Source organism: Rhinolophus hipposideros (genome assembly GCF_964194185.1).
Source record: "Rhinolophus hipposideros genome assembly, chromosome: 21".
NCBI classification, from domain to species: Eukaryota; Metazoa; Chordata; class Mammalia; order Chiroptera; family Rhinolophidae; genus Rhinolophus; species Rhinolophus hipposideros.
In genome coordinates this window covers 41,670,506-41,685,425 of record NC_138067.1, presented here as the reverse complement: position 1 = coordinate 41,685,425, position 14,920 = coordinate 41,670,506, and the positions used below count along the sequence as shown (strand labels likewise).

General features: G+C 54.5%; 1 protein-coding gene across 2 annotated transcripts in view; it reads left to right on the top strand.

The window, feature by feature from the left end:
- SYMPK (symplekin scaffold protein) overlaps positions 1–14,920 on the top strand; it is a 34,831-nt gene that overhangs the window by 13,532 nt on the left and 6,379 nt on the right. For both annotated transcript variants that reach the window (XM_081031407.1, XM_081031406.1), the window contains 13 exons: positions 1,231–1,385; positions 3,446–3,596; positions 4,677–4,881; positions 5,278–5,428; positions 6,202–6,437; positions 7,463–7,544; positions 7,765–7,878; positions 9,242–9,389; positions 10,410–10,570; positions 11,970–12,078; positions 12,383–12,483; positions 12,974–13,064; positions 14,156–14,257. In XM_081031407.1, the coding sequence (XP_080887533.1) occupies positions 1,231–1,385; positions 3,446–3,596; positions 4,677–4,881; positions 5,278–5,428; positions 6,202–6,437; positions 7,463–7,544; positions 7,765–7,878; positions 9,242–9,389; positions 10,410–10,570; positions 11,970–12,078; positions 12,383–12,483; positions 12,974–13,064; positions 14,156–14,257 (1,806 nt within the window). The remainder of the gene's footprint in view (positions 1–1,230; positions 1,386–3,445; positions 3,597–4,676; positions 4,882–5,277; positions 5,429–6,201; positions 6,438–7,462; positions 7,545–7,764; positions 7,879–9,241; positions 9,390–10,409; positions 10,571–11,969; positions 12,079–12,382; positions 12,484–12,973; positions 13,065–14,155; positions 14,258–14,920) is intronic.

Genomic DNA, 14,920 nt, shown 5'->3' with positions numbered 1-14,920 from the left:
CCAAAAAAACTGCTCTGGGATTTACACGTCCCCAGCAGTGTGTGAATGCCGGTCACCCCGCTCTTACCAGCCCTGGACACTGTGTAAACCCTCTGGGTATAAATGGTATCCTAGGTTTATTTGCTTTCTTGCACAGGTTGCAGTCAGGCCGAGCATTGTTTTACATTTATTAAAAAATGCAAAGTGCCCATTCTATTGGGCCGTTCGATGTTTTGTAATTGAATTACATATGGTTATTGCAGCCTATCAGCACTTTGTTACCTGTGCTGCAAACTTTTTTAAAAGACTGCATAACATTTCATCATGTTTTTACCATAAACTGCTTAAATCATCAACCTGTTGAACATTCCAGCTTCTCCGCTTTCATAAATACAGCTTTCAGGAACATGATTGTTCATAGAGCTTTTTCTCTAAGGTTCAAATTGCTAGCATTTTTTCCCCTGAAGTAGAACAACTGTGCTTGTTTCTAGCCAGCCTGTTACTGATGGAGATCGTGTGCCATGTCCGTGCTGCAGTGAATTCTCTGTACATTTTACCTTAGATAAAACTATGAGTAAGTTTTTAGAGTAGATATTTAGAAGTGGAATTGCTGTGTCAAAGAGGTATACACGTTTAAAATTTTGACCTACTATCAAATCGCCCTTCTAAAAGGCCGGCCCAGTTTACATTTCCACAGTCCATATCCTTACTAACAATGGTCACTACCAACCTTTTATTTTTTTATTATTATTTTTTAAGAAGGGCGCGGCTCAAAGTGGCCCATGCGGGGATCGAACCAGCAACCTTGGTGTTAGTAGCACCACACTCTAACTAACTGAGCTAACTAGCCACCCACTACCAACCTTTTAATTGTTTGTCAATCGTAAAGACACAAATACTATCTTCTGAGGTTGTTTCTACATCTTGAACCTGGTGAGGTCCAGCATTGTTTCGGAGATAGAGGTTTTTAAACAGTAAAGCTTTGTGAAATTCTTAGTTAACCTTTTCAGCTTCTTGGAGCTCAGTGTGATCAGCCAGGCTGGCACTCCCATTTCCCAGGTGAGGAGAACTGAGGCCGAGAGAGAGGCAGGTAGCTCCCCAGGGTTATATGGCAGGGCTACAGCCCAGGTCTTCGTCCCCTGCACTGCTCCTGTTTGCCGAGGCCGCCTGGAGGCAGCGACCACGGGGCTCCCGGGAGGAGGTGGCACCCGCTGCCTCTCTAGAGCCATCATCTCGTTCTCTCTGTCCCAGAGCCCAACCTCGGGGAGGACGACGAGGACAAAGACTTGGAGCCTGGCCCGTCGGGGACCTCGAAGGCCTCGGCCCAGACCTCCGGCCAGTCCGACACAGACATCACGGCCGAGTTCCTGCAGCCTCTGCTGACGCCTGACAACGTGGCCAATCTGGTGAGGCTGGCTGAGGGCCGTCCCCCCCAGCGGAGGAAGATCTCTGTCCTTTCCCTGCCTCCGCGCCAGGGTTCACCTCCTCCAGGTGGCATCAGTCCCCAAACAGCCCTGTTCGCAGTGTTGGGAGGGTGTGGGCCTGTGTGCCCACCTTGGATGGACCTCCAGCGGGTCACTGGTCACACCCCCAGCAGTCCCTCCTAGGTGGTCTGAGTCCTCATCCACACCCAACCACTCTGGCTCTCTCCTCTGCTTTGAAGTCAGGGAGGGTCTGCTAACTGGAGAGAGAACCCCCGTGACTTGGGTGCTCAGTGCTGTGGGATTGGCACTGGTGGCAGGGGAAGGCCAGTGTTTTCCTCAGATTCTCGCAGATATCCTGTTCTGCAGAAAGAACTACTGCTTTGAGTTAATTGGGGGTGGGGGTGGGGGGCCCTCACGTCAGTCCTCTGACTGTGGGAGCGCCCAGACCTTTCTTTGGGTGCTCCTGGATGATGGCTCTTCCCATGCTCAACAGCAGTCACCCTCAGCCTTCCCTTCTCTCTGCCTGGAGGCTCCAAGGGACTTAAGTTTTGGGTGAATGGAGTTGAATTTTTGTCGTGAAGGTGGCGAGGCGTTTCCTCTCTAGCTCAGATCTTTGTGGTGAACTCCAGACCTGGATGTGCAGCCATCTCCCGCATGTTTCTCAGGCACCTCAGACACAATGTGTCAAAACGAAGCTTGTGACATTTCTCCCCACACCCCTCTTTAGGCCTGTGGCCCCTCCTGTGTTCTTGGTGCAACTGCCTCCCAGTTTCCAAGCCAGAGACCGGGGAGTTAGGCTCTTCGCCTCCCCCCACAGTCCTTCCCCTGTTCCCCATCCCCAGGCCCCTGCCTGGTCCAGGCCCCGCCTTTTCACCGGGAGCACGACCCACCTGGCTCTGGCTTCCATTTGGCCTGTGGCAGCCAGAGGCATCTTTCTAGCACAAGTCATGACGCTTCCTCACTCCAGTGCCTGCCATGGCTCTGTTTTCTTCTAGATAAAACTTAGATTCAACTTGCCTCGGGCCCTGTCAGATTTGGCCTCCGTTAACTTGTACTGTGTTTGTCCTCATCACACTCTGGGAAATTGTCCTTTTCAAATTACTGGCATGAAGTTGTTCATAGGATTCTTAAGATTTTACACTACCTGCTATCTCTGTAGTAACGTGCTGCTCCTTTGTCCTGAGTACTATGTCCTTAGTCTTTTTGTTATTGTTGTTCATTGCCATAGATTTGCTTGTTTTTTAATCATTTCAAAGAACTGGCTCTTAAGTTTTGTCGATATTCTTTTGTAACCTTTCTTGTTTTATTTTTTTCCTATTTGCTTCAAATGTTCCTCCCCAAAGTTTTAAGTTAAATACTTAGCTTATTTGTTTTCTGTCTTTTCCAATATAAGCTTTTAAGGATCTGATTTTCCATGTAAGTATCATCTTGGCTGCATCCCACATATTTGGTTATTTCATTATCTTTCTGTTCTAGCTATTTTACTATTTAAAGTATGTATTTAAACTTCCAAGCATGTAGGGAGTTTGAAATTATCTTTTGTTACCAATTCCTGACAGACATGAATGTGCTCTGTTAGGATACTGATTTTTTTTTTTTTAATCAATTTCTCATCCATATTACAATCTTCACTGAACCCCCTTCCACTCTCTGGACAGGGTATCAGCTGCTGCCTCTTAGCCTTCCACAGTGCAGGTCCTATACCCGGAATACATACTCCCCTCCCACTGCAAGACTTCACCCTTTGCCAGCCTGGTTCTTGCCTTCCTTCAGTTCTCAATCTAGGTGCCACTTCCTCGGGGAGCCGAAGTCGTCCCTAGCCCTCCTGATGTGTCTCACGGCCCCTTTCATTTCCCCTTCTCATGTACCACAGTGCATCACTGCTCGTTTTCTCTCTGACGTCCCCAGGAGTCTGCGCTCCATGAGAGCAGGCCCAGGTCTGTCGTAGTCACTGCCATTTCCCCAGCATTGGCCTGGGCATGGAGCCAACGGTTGTCGAATCAATGAGTAAGGAAAGGCTCCTCTTCCTGGGCATTCCACAGGTTCTCATCACCATGGTGTACCTGCCTGAGGTCATGCCCGCCTCCTTTCAAGCCATCTACACCCCAGTGGAGTCAGCAGGCACTGAAGCCCAGATCAAGCACCTGGCTCGGCTCATGGCCACACAGATGACAGCCGCAGGACTGGGCCCAGGTGAGTGTCACTGGAGCTGACACCGGACCAGGGGTTGGCACTACTGGAACAGCGCCTCCTGGTGGTGATGCAGAGAAAAATCACATGAGCTCTTAGGTGTCAGTAATTACGAGTCCCATAGATCTATTGAGTGCTCACTATTTTAGGCCCTGGGCTTTGAAATCCAACAGACCTGGGTTTGAGGTCTGAGTTGAACCAGACTGCCTCAGCCACTCAATAGCTGTGTGACTTTGGTCAAGTTTCTTAACCTGTCTGAGTCTCAGGTGTTTTCCCATTTTAACAGAATTATTGAAGTTAAATTATGTATAGTGAAACACAACTCTTAAGTGAACATCTTAGTGAATTTTCACAGTGAACACACCAGTGTAACCACCACCCAGATGAAGATATAGTATGAAGAGAATACATTTCTACAAAGTTCTAGAAAGTTCCTTCTTGCTCCCTTCAGTCAACACTCACACATTTCACCTCCAGAGACAATCGCTGTTCTGATTTCTGTCTCCTTAGATTTAGTTTTTCTTAGTCTTGAACTTCATATAAATGGGACCATAGAGAGTCTGGCTTCTTTTGCTCAGCAGTTTTCAAGATTCATCCTTGTTGTGTGAACCAATAGTTTATTATTTTTATTGCTCAGTAGTATTCCCTGATGTGAGTAGGCCGCTGTTTGTTCATCCATGCGTCTGTTAATGGACCTATGGGTTTCCCGTTTGGGGCCATTGTGAATAAAGCTGCTGTGAACCATTGTGTACAGGTGTTTTGATGCACACATGCCCTCATTTATCTTGCTAGGATGTGTTCAGTGCTGTTAGAAATTGCTCATCAGCTTTCCAAAGTGGCTGCTACATTTGACACTCCCACCAGCAGTGAATGGCATTTCTAGTTTGAACCTCAAACTAGAAATGAGTTGTTGTATCGCAAAGTGGGGATAAAAAGCCCATGTTCCAGAGAGGCGTTTTGCAGATTTAAATGAGTTGTGTGTATACAACACTCAAGATGGATGGACGCTGGCACACAGGAAGTCCTTGGGTGGGAGCAGGTGGGTCTGACATGCCTGGAGCCCATTTGCTGCCTTGCTCTCAGGTGTGGAGCAGACCAAACAGTGCAAGGAGGAGCCCAAGGAGGAGAAGGTGGTGAAGCCGGAGAGTGTCCTGATTAAGCGACGCCTGTCAGCCCAGGGCCAGGCCATCTCGGTGGTGGGCTCCCTCAGCTCCATGTCCACTCTGGAGGAGGAGGCGCCCCAGGCCAAGAGGAGGCCAGAGCCCATCATCCCTGTCACACAGCCCCGGTGAGTCCCCTTGCAGGTGCTGGTACGGGACCAGGGGCCTGCCCCTCCACGCTCGCTGTTCCCCTCTTGGCATTCCTTGAGCAGCCAAACAGTTCCCCACTTGAAAGCCTTTGCACTTCTGTTCTCTCTGCCTAGAATTTGCATACCTTGCCGCCTCGTATCATTCAGATCTCCACTCACACTTCACCTCCACATAGACGCCTTCCCTGAGAACCCTTTACAGAAACAAAATAACGTCCTCCTCTTGTTACCCAGCACCCTGCTGTGCCTCAGAGTCACAGGGGCATTAGCGAGGCAGTGTGGGGGTGTCTCTGTATGGCCTGGAGAGTCACTGGGTGGGCCTGGGCTCCGAAAGGGTGTTCTGAGTGACTGCCCCTGTCCATCTCTCCCACGTAGGCTGGCGGGCGCCGGCGGGCGCAAGAAGATCTTCCGTCTGAGTGACGTACTGAAACCCCTGACCGACGCACAGGTTGAGGCCATGAAGCTGGGCGCTGTGAAGCGGATCCTGCGGGCTGAGAAGGCTGTGGCCTACAGCGGAGCGGCCCAGGTGCGCCCTGTCCCCCCCAGCCTATCCTTCCATCCCTCTCCCCACGAGCCTACCACAGTAAAGAGCCGGAACCCTGGTCTGCTGCTCACCAGCCACTCCTCCAAGCCTCACTTCTGTCCTCCTCCATAAAACTGAGGCGCTACCAGCAGCTCCACGCAGGGGCCAAGGAGGAAGAAGTGCGTGACACACGTGTGCTCTTAACTCAGCGCGACGCTGGCTGCGAGGAACAGCCCCACCAGTGAAGGCTACTGCTGTGTTCTTTCTTCTTTGTGCTCAACACTGTTATTCTTACTATTTAGATTCAGACATACCTGGTTTAAATCCCAATTCTGCCACTTGTTGGCCTTATAACCTCAGTCAAGCGACTTTTTCCCCATTTTTCAAAGTTTGTTTTTAATTAACCAGGTAGTATGTAAACATACTCAGTTAAAAAATATTTCCCAGCCATAGAGGTACCTGTACCCTGTCCCCCTCCTCAGAGGTGACCAATGTACACATTAGGGACTCCTTCAAGATCTTTTTCTGTATGCTTAAGTATATGGGTATAACTCATAGCTTTATTCTGTGATTACTGATTTTTTTCCCCCTCCCTTTCCTTTTTCCCTCACACCAATGGGACCTACTAGGCATAAGGTTCTTCAGCTTGCCTTCCTCGCTTAACACCGGGTCCGCACTGGGGTTCTCTGAGCCTGGGCGGGCGGCATGGCAAGGCCCGATGGTGGGGTGCCAAGGATTACCCACCCCCACGCTGACAGGCCTTGCTCTCTTGTCAGGTGCGCATAAAGATCCTGGCCAGCCTGGTGACGCAGTTCGACTCGGGCCTGAAGGCCGAGGTCTTGGCCTTTATCCTGGAGGATGTGCGGGCCCGCCTGGATCTGGCCTTCGCCTGGCTCTACCAGGAGTACAACGCCTACCTGGCAGCCAGTGCCTCGGGCTCCCTGGACAAGTACGAGGACTGCCTCATCCGCCTGCTCTCCGGCCTGCAGGAGAAGCCAGACCAGAAGGACGGGTGAGGGCAACGGCCCTCTGCACCCTTCTGTCCCCGAGACCCCTCCTGTGTCCTGCCTTGCCTTTCTGGTTTCTGGCCATCTCTGTCTTCCTCACCACCCAAGTCAGTCCTCCATGTGCCCGTCCCGAGTCTCCCTTCTTTCCCCACTGGCTGGAGGCCCACACAAAGTAGCTCAGTGTAGGCTCTGGGTCACACACCCTGGGCTAGTTCCCCAGCTCTGCTGTTTGCTCGCTGCCTGACCTGTGTCACTCACCCGCTGGGCCTCCGTTTTCTCATCTGTAAGTAGTGGCCTGCCTCGTGGGCCTGTTTTGGATGTTGACTTCTCTCCATCCCTGTCTTTTGCCTGAATCAGTTCTTGGCCTTCCTCTTTGTTCTCGGCCTCCAGCTTATCTCCACACAGCAGCCGGGTGACACTTTAAATCTTGTCTTGTTTCTTCCCCACTAAAAACCTTCCGTGGTTCCCCAGTGTTCTTGGGATAAAATGCAACCTTCTTACCATGTCCTGTGAGACTCTGGAATCCAATCCCTACCAACCTCTTTAGCCATTTCTTGTGCCCCTCTGCTCCTTTCCACCCCAAACGTTAGCCATACCAGCCCCCTGTCTTGTTCTGCGAACATGCTGAGTTCAGGGCTTGGCACTCACTATTCTCTCTACCTGGAATGCTCTCCCCGCACTGCATGTTCTGGTTCCTTCCCACCCACCAGCGTCGACCCAAATGTTATCTCAAAGTGGCCTTTTCTGGCCACCACATCTAAAATAGCGATACCCTTCCCTACCCCCTCTATTGCTGTATTAAGTGAGTGCCCAGTTAACAAAGGGGAGCAGTCGTTTCAGAGGTAAAGTCTCTGCTCAAGTCACCCCACTGGCAGCGTTTGAACCCTGCTCTGTTCCCGTCCAGGCTCTGTAACCAGGGGTCGAGCTGTCTGTGCGGGAGTTCCTGCCAGCCCCGAGCTCTGCCATTCAACAGGATGGGGAGGCCAGGTGGCCTGTCTGTAGCCCTTCCCTATCCCTCCCTCTCTGGCAGGATCTTCACCAAGGTTGTGCTAGAGGCGCCGCTCATCACCGAGAGTGCCCTGGAGGTGATTCGCAAGTACTGCGAGGACGAGGTGAGGAGGGCAGCAGATGTCCTCCGTCCCAGCGTCAGGGTGCAGGCAGCTGCCCTGCTCGCTGCAGCCTGCGGCAGGGGGCCAGGCCTGTGTCGGGGCTGAGGGGCACACAGCCCTGTGCAGGGGCTTCTGGGAGGGACAGTAGCAGATCTGAGAAAGGCAAGGGAGCCATCACAAGGGCGTCTGCAATGGTCTGAGCTCTGGTCCCCTCCTGCCACAGAGCCGTACCTACCTGGGCATGTCCACCCTTCGAGACCTGATCTTCAAGCGACCGTCGCGCCAGTTCCAGTACCTGCACGTCCTGCTAGACCTCAGCTCCCATGAGAAGGACAAGGTGATTTCCTGCCGTCCTGTGCTGGGCTGTACTCAGCCCACCTCTTCCACGTTCCCCTACAAGTTGCCCTTCTCGGCAGCAGTTTTTAGGTGGTGGTGTTTCCGTTTATGATGTCATGAAGCTGCTCAGAAGATACACACACATATACATTCACCCTCACAGGAAGGGCAGACCCATCCTCGCTCTCATTCCCCTTTGTGGTGCTGAGCCCCTCTCAAGACCTGGCACTATGCTGGGACCAGGGGGGCGCTGACCAGGAGGGCAGCCAGTGTTACCAGTCAGCAGGCAGTGAGGACACGGCCGGGGGAGGAGCAGCGTGTGTGACTGTGGGAGCCCCGGGGGGGGGGCCTGACCCATGTGATGGGCAGGGGGCAGAGGAGGTGGTTTACAGGAGGCTTCTGGAGGAGGAAGGTGTGAGCCAAGGCCTGAACTGTGTGTGGATGGGTGTTTGGGGCACTTGATTGAGAGGGCCCTGGAGCCACCCTGCTCCAGCCTTGTGCCAACTCCTTTCTTGCTGTTGTCGTGTGGGGTCTTTGGTCCCACTCCCCACATAAGGACGCAGGACATGGTGAGGCCAAAAAGGAACACCCACGGAGCCAAAGATAGGGGAGTCATACTACTGTAGTCTCGCTGGCGGCTGGGTTGGAGACACAGGAAACAGGAGCCACATAACTGCCATCTCTCATGCTAACTGCAGTCCGTGCTTGCCAGCCACCACCCGCTGCTAGCATAGCCACAGCAGTTATATTCGTGGCCAATGGCTCACTGGTTACAGCTGACTACCAACTAGCCCCAGCTGATGGCCATCCAATCACAGTTGATGGCCATTTACTACTTGAGCCAGCACCTTTCCACGTGAGGCCGAGAGCCTGGAAACTGCACTCCTGGCTCTGTCTGTCCCCACACTGTCATGCCCATTCAGCAGACCCTTACTGCACACTGGCTCGGCCTTGTGTGCTGCTGGGGACAGAGCAGTGCTGAGCACCAGTCCCTGTCCTCATGGTTCCAGCAGGGGTGTCTGAGTGACACAGGACAGGCGTTCCAGGCAGTGGGAATGTTTTGCTCCAAGTCTCAAAGCCAGTGAGAATGCTGTCGCTTCTGAGGAACTGAGAAAAGCTCATTCTGGTTGGAGCGTAGCAAGCAAGGCAAGAAATGATACGAGGTGGGGCAGAGCAGGTAGGCGGTACGGTGACTCGGGGCCCTGAATTGGACCGGGAAACCTCTCCAGAGCTGGTGACCAGCCGTGGGCCCAGGTAACTCAGCTGTGCCTGGCCTTTCTCATCTTGGGCTTGTTCACACTGGTGCTGCCAGGTTCAGAGCAGCTGTCTCCCCTTCCACCATCTTGCCGCCACTGTCTCCTCAGGTGCGTTCCCAGGCCCTGCTGTTCATCAAGCGTATGTATGAGAAGGAGCAGCTGCGAGAGTATGTGGAGAAATTTGCCCTCAACTACCTGCAGCTCTTGGTCCACCCCAACCCGCCGTCGGTGCTGTTTGGAGCTGACAAGGACACAGGTTTGGTGCAGATTCATCAGATGCGTATTGAGCGCCTGCTGTGTCGCCAGCTCTGGGCTGGACCGGGGAAGAGCTGGGTCAGAGCTGAGCCCTGCCCGGCCTGCTAGGGAAGCCTACAGTCAGACAGTAATAACCGGAGCAGCAGGCCTGGGGCTCCTGGGACGGCAAAACCAGGACGCTTCATGGAGCCCAGAAGGCACCTGACCCAGCCTGAGGGCTCAGGAAGAGCGTCCTAGAGGAGGGGACAGGCTGAGAGCTGGAGGACAGGGAGAGCTAGCCAGTGACGGGCTCCAGGAGAGATCAGGCAGGACCAGCACAGGCCTGTTCCCTCAGCAATGCCTTAGGTCCCCGAGAGTCACAGATGGGTGGGCCCGGCCCTACGAGAGTGGACCATTCAGTTGGACGGTTCAGGCTGTGGAGGGAAGCGCGGGGCCTCCTGGGAATACAGCAGCCCTGGCACAGCCTTGGTGCTGGGAAGGCTTCCAAGGAGAGGCACTGGCTTCGTGAGACCCAGAGGGTGAGAAGGTACAAAAACAAAGAATTGGGCAGCTGTGTTCCAGGCAAAGGACCAGGACGTGCAAAGGCTCCAAAGTGGCGGCCCTGGGCAGGGGGCGGGTCTGTCAGGAGTAGGGTGTGAGTGACCAGAGCACTGAGTCCCAGGGCCAAGGGCTGCCCCAACAGGGCCTGACAGGTAGAGCAATGTGAGGAGCTGGGGGTTTACCCTGAGGGCACAGGGCAGTCTTGGGAGCACTGAGCAGGAGGGGCAGGATCAGAGCTGCACTTGAGAAGGATCCGCTGGCTGCCTTGTGGGTGGGTGGTCGGGGAGATGAGGTGGGCATTCAGTGCAGAGGCATCCGAAAAGGGAGCAGTCCTGGTCCCACCCAGTTTCCCTGATTATTGCCTTTCGCCCAAGGGCCTAGCTCCCTTTTGTGCCCACCCCCCAAGAAGGGACAGACACTGGGCGGGAAGGGATTGGGAGGGGAGTGGGGCCAGCCTGATGCCCGCCTCCTGCACTATCAGAGGTGGCAGCGCCCTGGACCGAGGAGACAGTAAAGCAGTGCCTGTACCTCTACCTGGCCCTCCTGCCTCAGAACCACAAGCTGATCCACGAGCTGGCAGCCGTGTACACTGAGGCCATCGCTGACATCAAGCGGACGGTGCTGAGGGTCATCGAACAGCCGGTGAGGCCCCTGAGCCCACCAGGCTCTGCCCACCGTTGGCAGGGCTGAGTCCCCAGCTCCAGCCCCTCCCCTGGTACCTACCTCGCTATGAGCTAAGCACTAAGGTTTGTCACCAAGCAGCTCTGTAGCTTGCAAGTGGTCTGCACGTCCATCCACTCATCAGAAGACAACAGAGTGGCCCCACAGTAAGAGCCCGGCATTGGGCAGACAAAGGTTTACATTCTACCTCTTACTCTCTCACTGTGTGAACTTGCACCCCCTTCAGTAAAAACGGGGAAGGTGACTCAGTTCCCTGAGCTGCTGGTAGGAATTCTGTGTAAATATCTGTCAGTGGCATCATTTACCTGCAGGCCTCCCCCTGCCTAGCTGATGGGAACCTCTGGAGCCACAGGGCCACCCACTTGAGAAGCAGCTCAGTTGCAAACTGGCACCTGAGACCAGAATGTCTGCCCTGCCAATGTGCAGCTGGATTTCAAACCACTTGGATATCTCTGTCCTGGCATTTGTTTATTATGAAAACTTTCTAAAATAATCAAAAGGAGAGTGGGGTATATTAATTCCCACATAGCTGCCACCCAGGTCCAACCATGTCTCCATCCACGTCCTTCCTGTAACAAGGGGATGGTGGGCTCGTTGTGAGGAGGAAACAGATTCTCCCATCATCAAGGGGAGCTCACCGGAGTGTGAGCTCCTGGAGGGCCAAGTTGTCACTGCCACTCATGATCCTAAACGTTTACTGGGCAGAGGAAGGCAGGCTGCTGGAAGCCTGGTCCTCCGCCCCCTGTGCTGGGTGCTCGCGGGCAGGCCAAGCCCTGATCTGAGCTGGCAGCCAAGCCGGGGCACTGGCAGTCATGGAGGGGGTGGGCCAGGGTCAGTGATGCCTTGGAAGTTAGGAATTGAAGGACAGGTTGGCCATTAAAGGTCAGGTGAGGTGAGAGATTACCCAGAAAAGACGGCCCTTCCACGTAGGAGCCAGTGCTGGCAAAGGCTCTGAAGTCCCTGTGAGACGAGTTGGAAGGGACCAAGACACTCCTGACCTACCCCTTCCACCTTCCCAGATTACCCCCCCCCCGTTTTACTGAGATAGAGTTGACATACAACATTGTGTTAGTTTAAAGTGTATAACATAAGTGGTTTGAAATCTGTACATTTCAAAGTGATTACAGCAGTAAGCTGAACACCCATCACCTCATAGTTAGAATTGCTTTCTAGTGACGAGAACTTTTAAGATCTACTCTCCGTCACCGCTTCTTACCCCAGCGTCCTAGCATCCGCCCAGCTACCTCGCCCTTGACAAGCGGGCCGCCCTGAGCGATCACCCTGGCCCCCCTTGTCCATCCTCTCCCCCCCCCACCTCCCCGCATTGCCCAGGCCTCCCGTCATCCCTCTCTACGTCTAGATCCGAGGAATGGGCATGAACTCGCCAGAGCTGCTACTCCTGGTGGAAAACTGTCCCAAGGGGGCTGAGACGCTGGTCACGAGATGTCTGCACAGCCTCACAGACAAAGGTGCCCCCCCCAAATCCCCACCTTTCATTTTTTTCCATCACCTAGGCCTTCCCAGGACTTGGGGATCAGAGTGGCTGGGTCCCCAGATGGTTGGACCTCTTAGGGGTCTTTCCCCATCCTTGAACCTCAGTTTCTCCATCTGGAACAGTGTGGCTAAATGCATTTGAGAAACCAAGGGCCAAGGACTCCTGTTCTGAAATAGCATTGTCCCTCCCCTCCCACACTGCCATCTCTTCTCCTCGCAGTGCCCACCCTCAGCCCGCTGTCCCCCATCACCTGTGCCTCGTGCCCCTTCTGCCTGCAGTGCCACCGTCCCCAGAGCTGGTGAAGCGGGTCCGGGATCTCTACCACAAGCGGCTGCCAGACGTCCGTTTCCTCATCCCTGTGCTCAATGGGCTGGAGAAGGTGCGGAACTAACTGGATGCTCGGATGTTCCTTCTGAAGAGGACGAGGCAGGGTGGGGGCGGGGAGGAGGCAGGTCCCCCTGTCCCCCTGTCAGATGCTTTGTGAGCGTGTGCTGGGGCTTGTCAGACCAGGGCTCAGTCTCAGCTCTGCCTTGTCCTCCGTGACCGCAAGCTCCCCCTTCCCCTCTCAGCCTCGGTTTCCTTCTGTCAAGTGGGGGTCCCAGTTATCACCCATCACCCCGTCACCTTGGGTGAACCTCCATCTCCCTGTATAAAGAGTGGGTGATAACACTCTACTTTCTGGGGGAGTTGGAGAGCTGTCCCAGGAAGTAACACAAAGGGGGCTCAGATGGGATGAGGTGGGGGCTGACTCAGGCCCATTGTGATGGGGAGAAAGCTCAGCCCTAAGAGACCCGAGGGAGGGAGCAAAGGAAAGCGTCAGAGGCTCCCTGGGGCACATCTGACCTGCCTCCCCTGCCCTCCCCCTGTAGAAAGAAGTGATCCAGGCCCTGCCAAAGCTCATCAAACTGAATCCCATCGTTGTGAAAGAGGTCTTCAACCGCCTGCTGGGCACCCAGCATGGTAGGTGCTGTGCTCTCCTCCCGCCAGCGGCCAGCTGAGCCTTGGCCCTCAGTTCTCCTCCCGCATGGCTCCCTGTGCCCCAGCTCCCCTGCGAGGCCCCGCCTCGCCTCCGCTGGTCGTGCAGGAGGAAGGGGTCCCACGGGTGAGGTGTGTAATGCTGGGGGAGGCTGTGGTGCCGCCTTTAGGGAGAAAAGGACTCATCCTGCTCCCTAGGGCTGCCAGCCAGACCTGGCGACACCTGAACATCGTCCCAAAGTTCCCAGGCCACCCTCCTGTGACAGGTGGACATGGCAGGGGCAAAATTGTGCAGCTGGGTCTGACTCGAATAGTGTCTTCCTTTTTAGGACCCAACTGCTCTCAGTCTCCCTCGGGTGGAGCTCCACTCCCGCCCCTCCTCAGCTCTTGCCTGAACCCCTCCAGTTGTGGGTGAGGGACATTTTGTTTGACATGGCCAGAAGGAAGCAAACTCAAACTTGCAACTTAGGTGTAGGATTGATGCCTCCCTTGTCATCCTGAAGCTAGGGAGGGAGATGGAGGCCATCTGTTCCGCACAACCTGCTGATTTAAAACAGACACACAGGAGTGTCTGGGACCCTCAGAGCGGCGCCTGCAGAGTGCCAGCTCCCCTGGCCGCCCCCACACAGCACTCAGTCTGAGCACGTTCACAAGTCCATTGCCTGGCCCCGGCCTGGCCTGTCCAGTAAATGCCCGGGAGTGTCTGTGCTGTGCTGGGACCCCACGAGCTCATCCTTCATGGGTGCACAGCCCAGTGGGGAGGGAGAGAAACAGCCAGACCACACTCAAATACCGTCCTAAGTAGGGTGGGAACCCAGTGTGGGAGAGGAGAGCGACAGGTCTTGCACTGAGGGTGGGCTTCCCAGAGGAGATGGCTTTCCAGCTGCTGAGTCATTCAGCCCCCTTTTAGTGTTCTCAGTCTGTCACTTACCCTATTCTGTCCCTTTGTTCCCCAGTCCCACTGAAGCCAAGGTACCTTGTCTTTACTCACTGCTCCCCGAATCTGGGAGACTCGGACCATCTCTTCACTGGGCTTCCATGCTGTCTCCTCCCCTCCTCCCTCTCTCCCACTGCAGGTGAAGGGAACTCGGCCTTGTCACCCCTGAACCCCGGAGAGCTTCTGATTGCATTGCACAACATTGACTCGGTGAAGTGCGACATGAAGTCCATCATCAAAGGTGAGGCACTCCCTCCACCCCCCTTAAGTGGCCTGGCCTCCACCGACTTGGGGAAGAAGTTTAGTCACAGAAACGTCCCCACTGGAATGTGCCAAGTTGGAGATGATGCCACCTGTAGGCTCATCCCAGCGCTCCGACACCCACCCTTGTTTCTCCCTCCCTCCTTTCCTTCCTTCCTTCCTCTCTCCATCTAAGGAATTAATGTACCTACTTGGTGCTGGCATAGAGTTGCCTTCAAGAAAGTTGGAGAGCCCCTCCTGCCCCAGTCCCAGCCCAAGGAGCAGTGGGCAGAGCCCCGGGCCTAGAGTGGTGGGCAGGGGGCAGAGGCCCTGCCAGCAGGGTGGGTGGAGGACGCCAAGGCCCAGGTTGGACCAGGAGTAGATGCTGGGTCCAGTCTGGTCTACAGTTGCGGCAGGAGAGTGGGGGCGGGGGGTGTTGGTGACAAACTAAACTGTCAGGCTGACCACAGTCATCAGTTTCATGATAGCCGCTGTCCCTGAGCACTTACTCTGAGCCAGGCTCTCATAAGTGCCTTACAGGCCAGCCTGCCTTCTGCACCACCGTTACCTGGTAAGTATGCTGACTTCCATTTTGTAGACAAGGAAATGGAAATTCCAGAGAGGTTAAGTAACATGCTCAGCCAAACAGAGCCTAAGTGGTGTA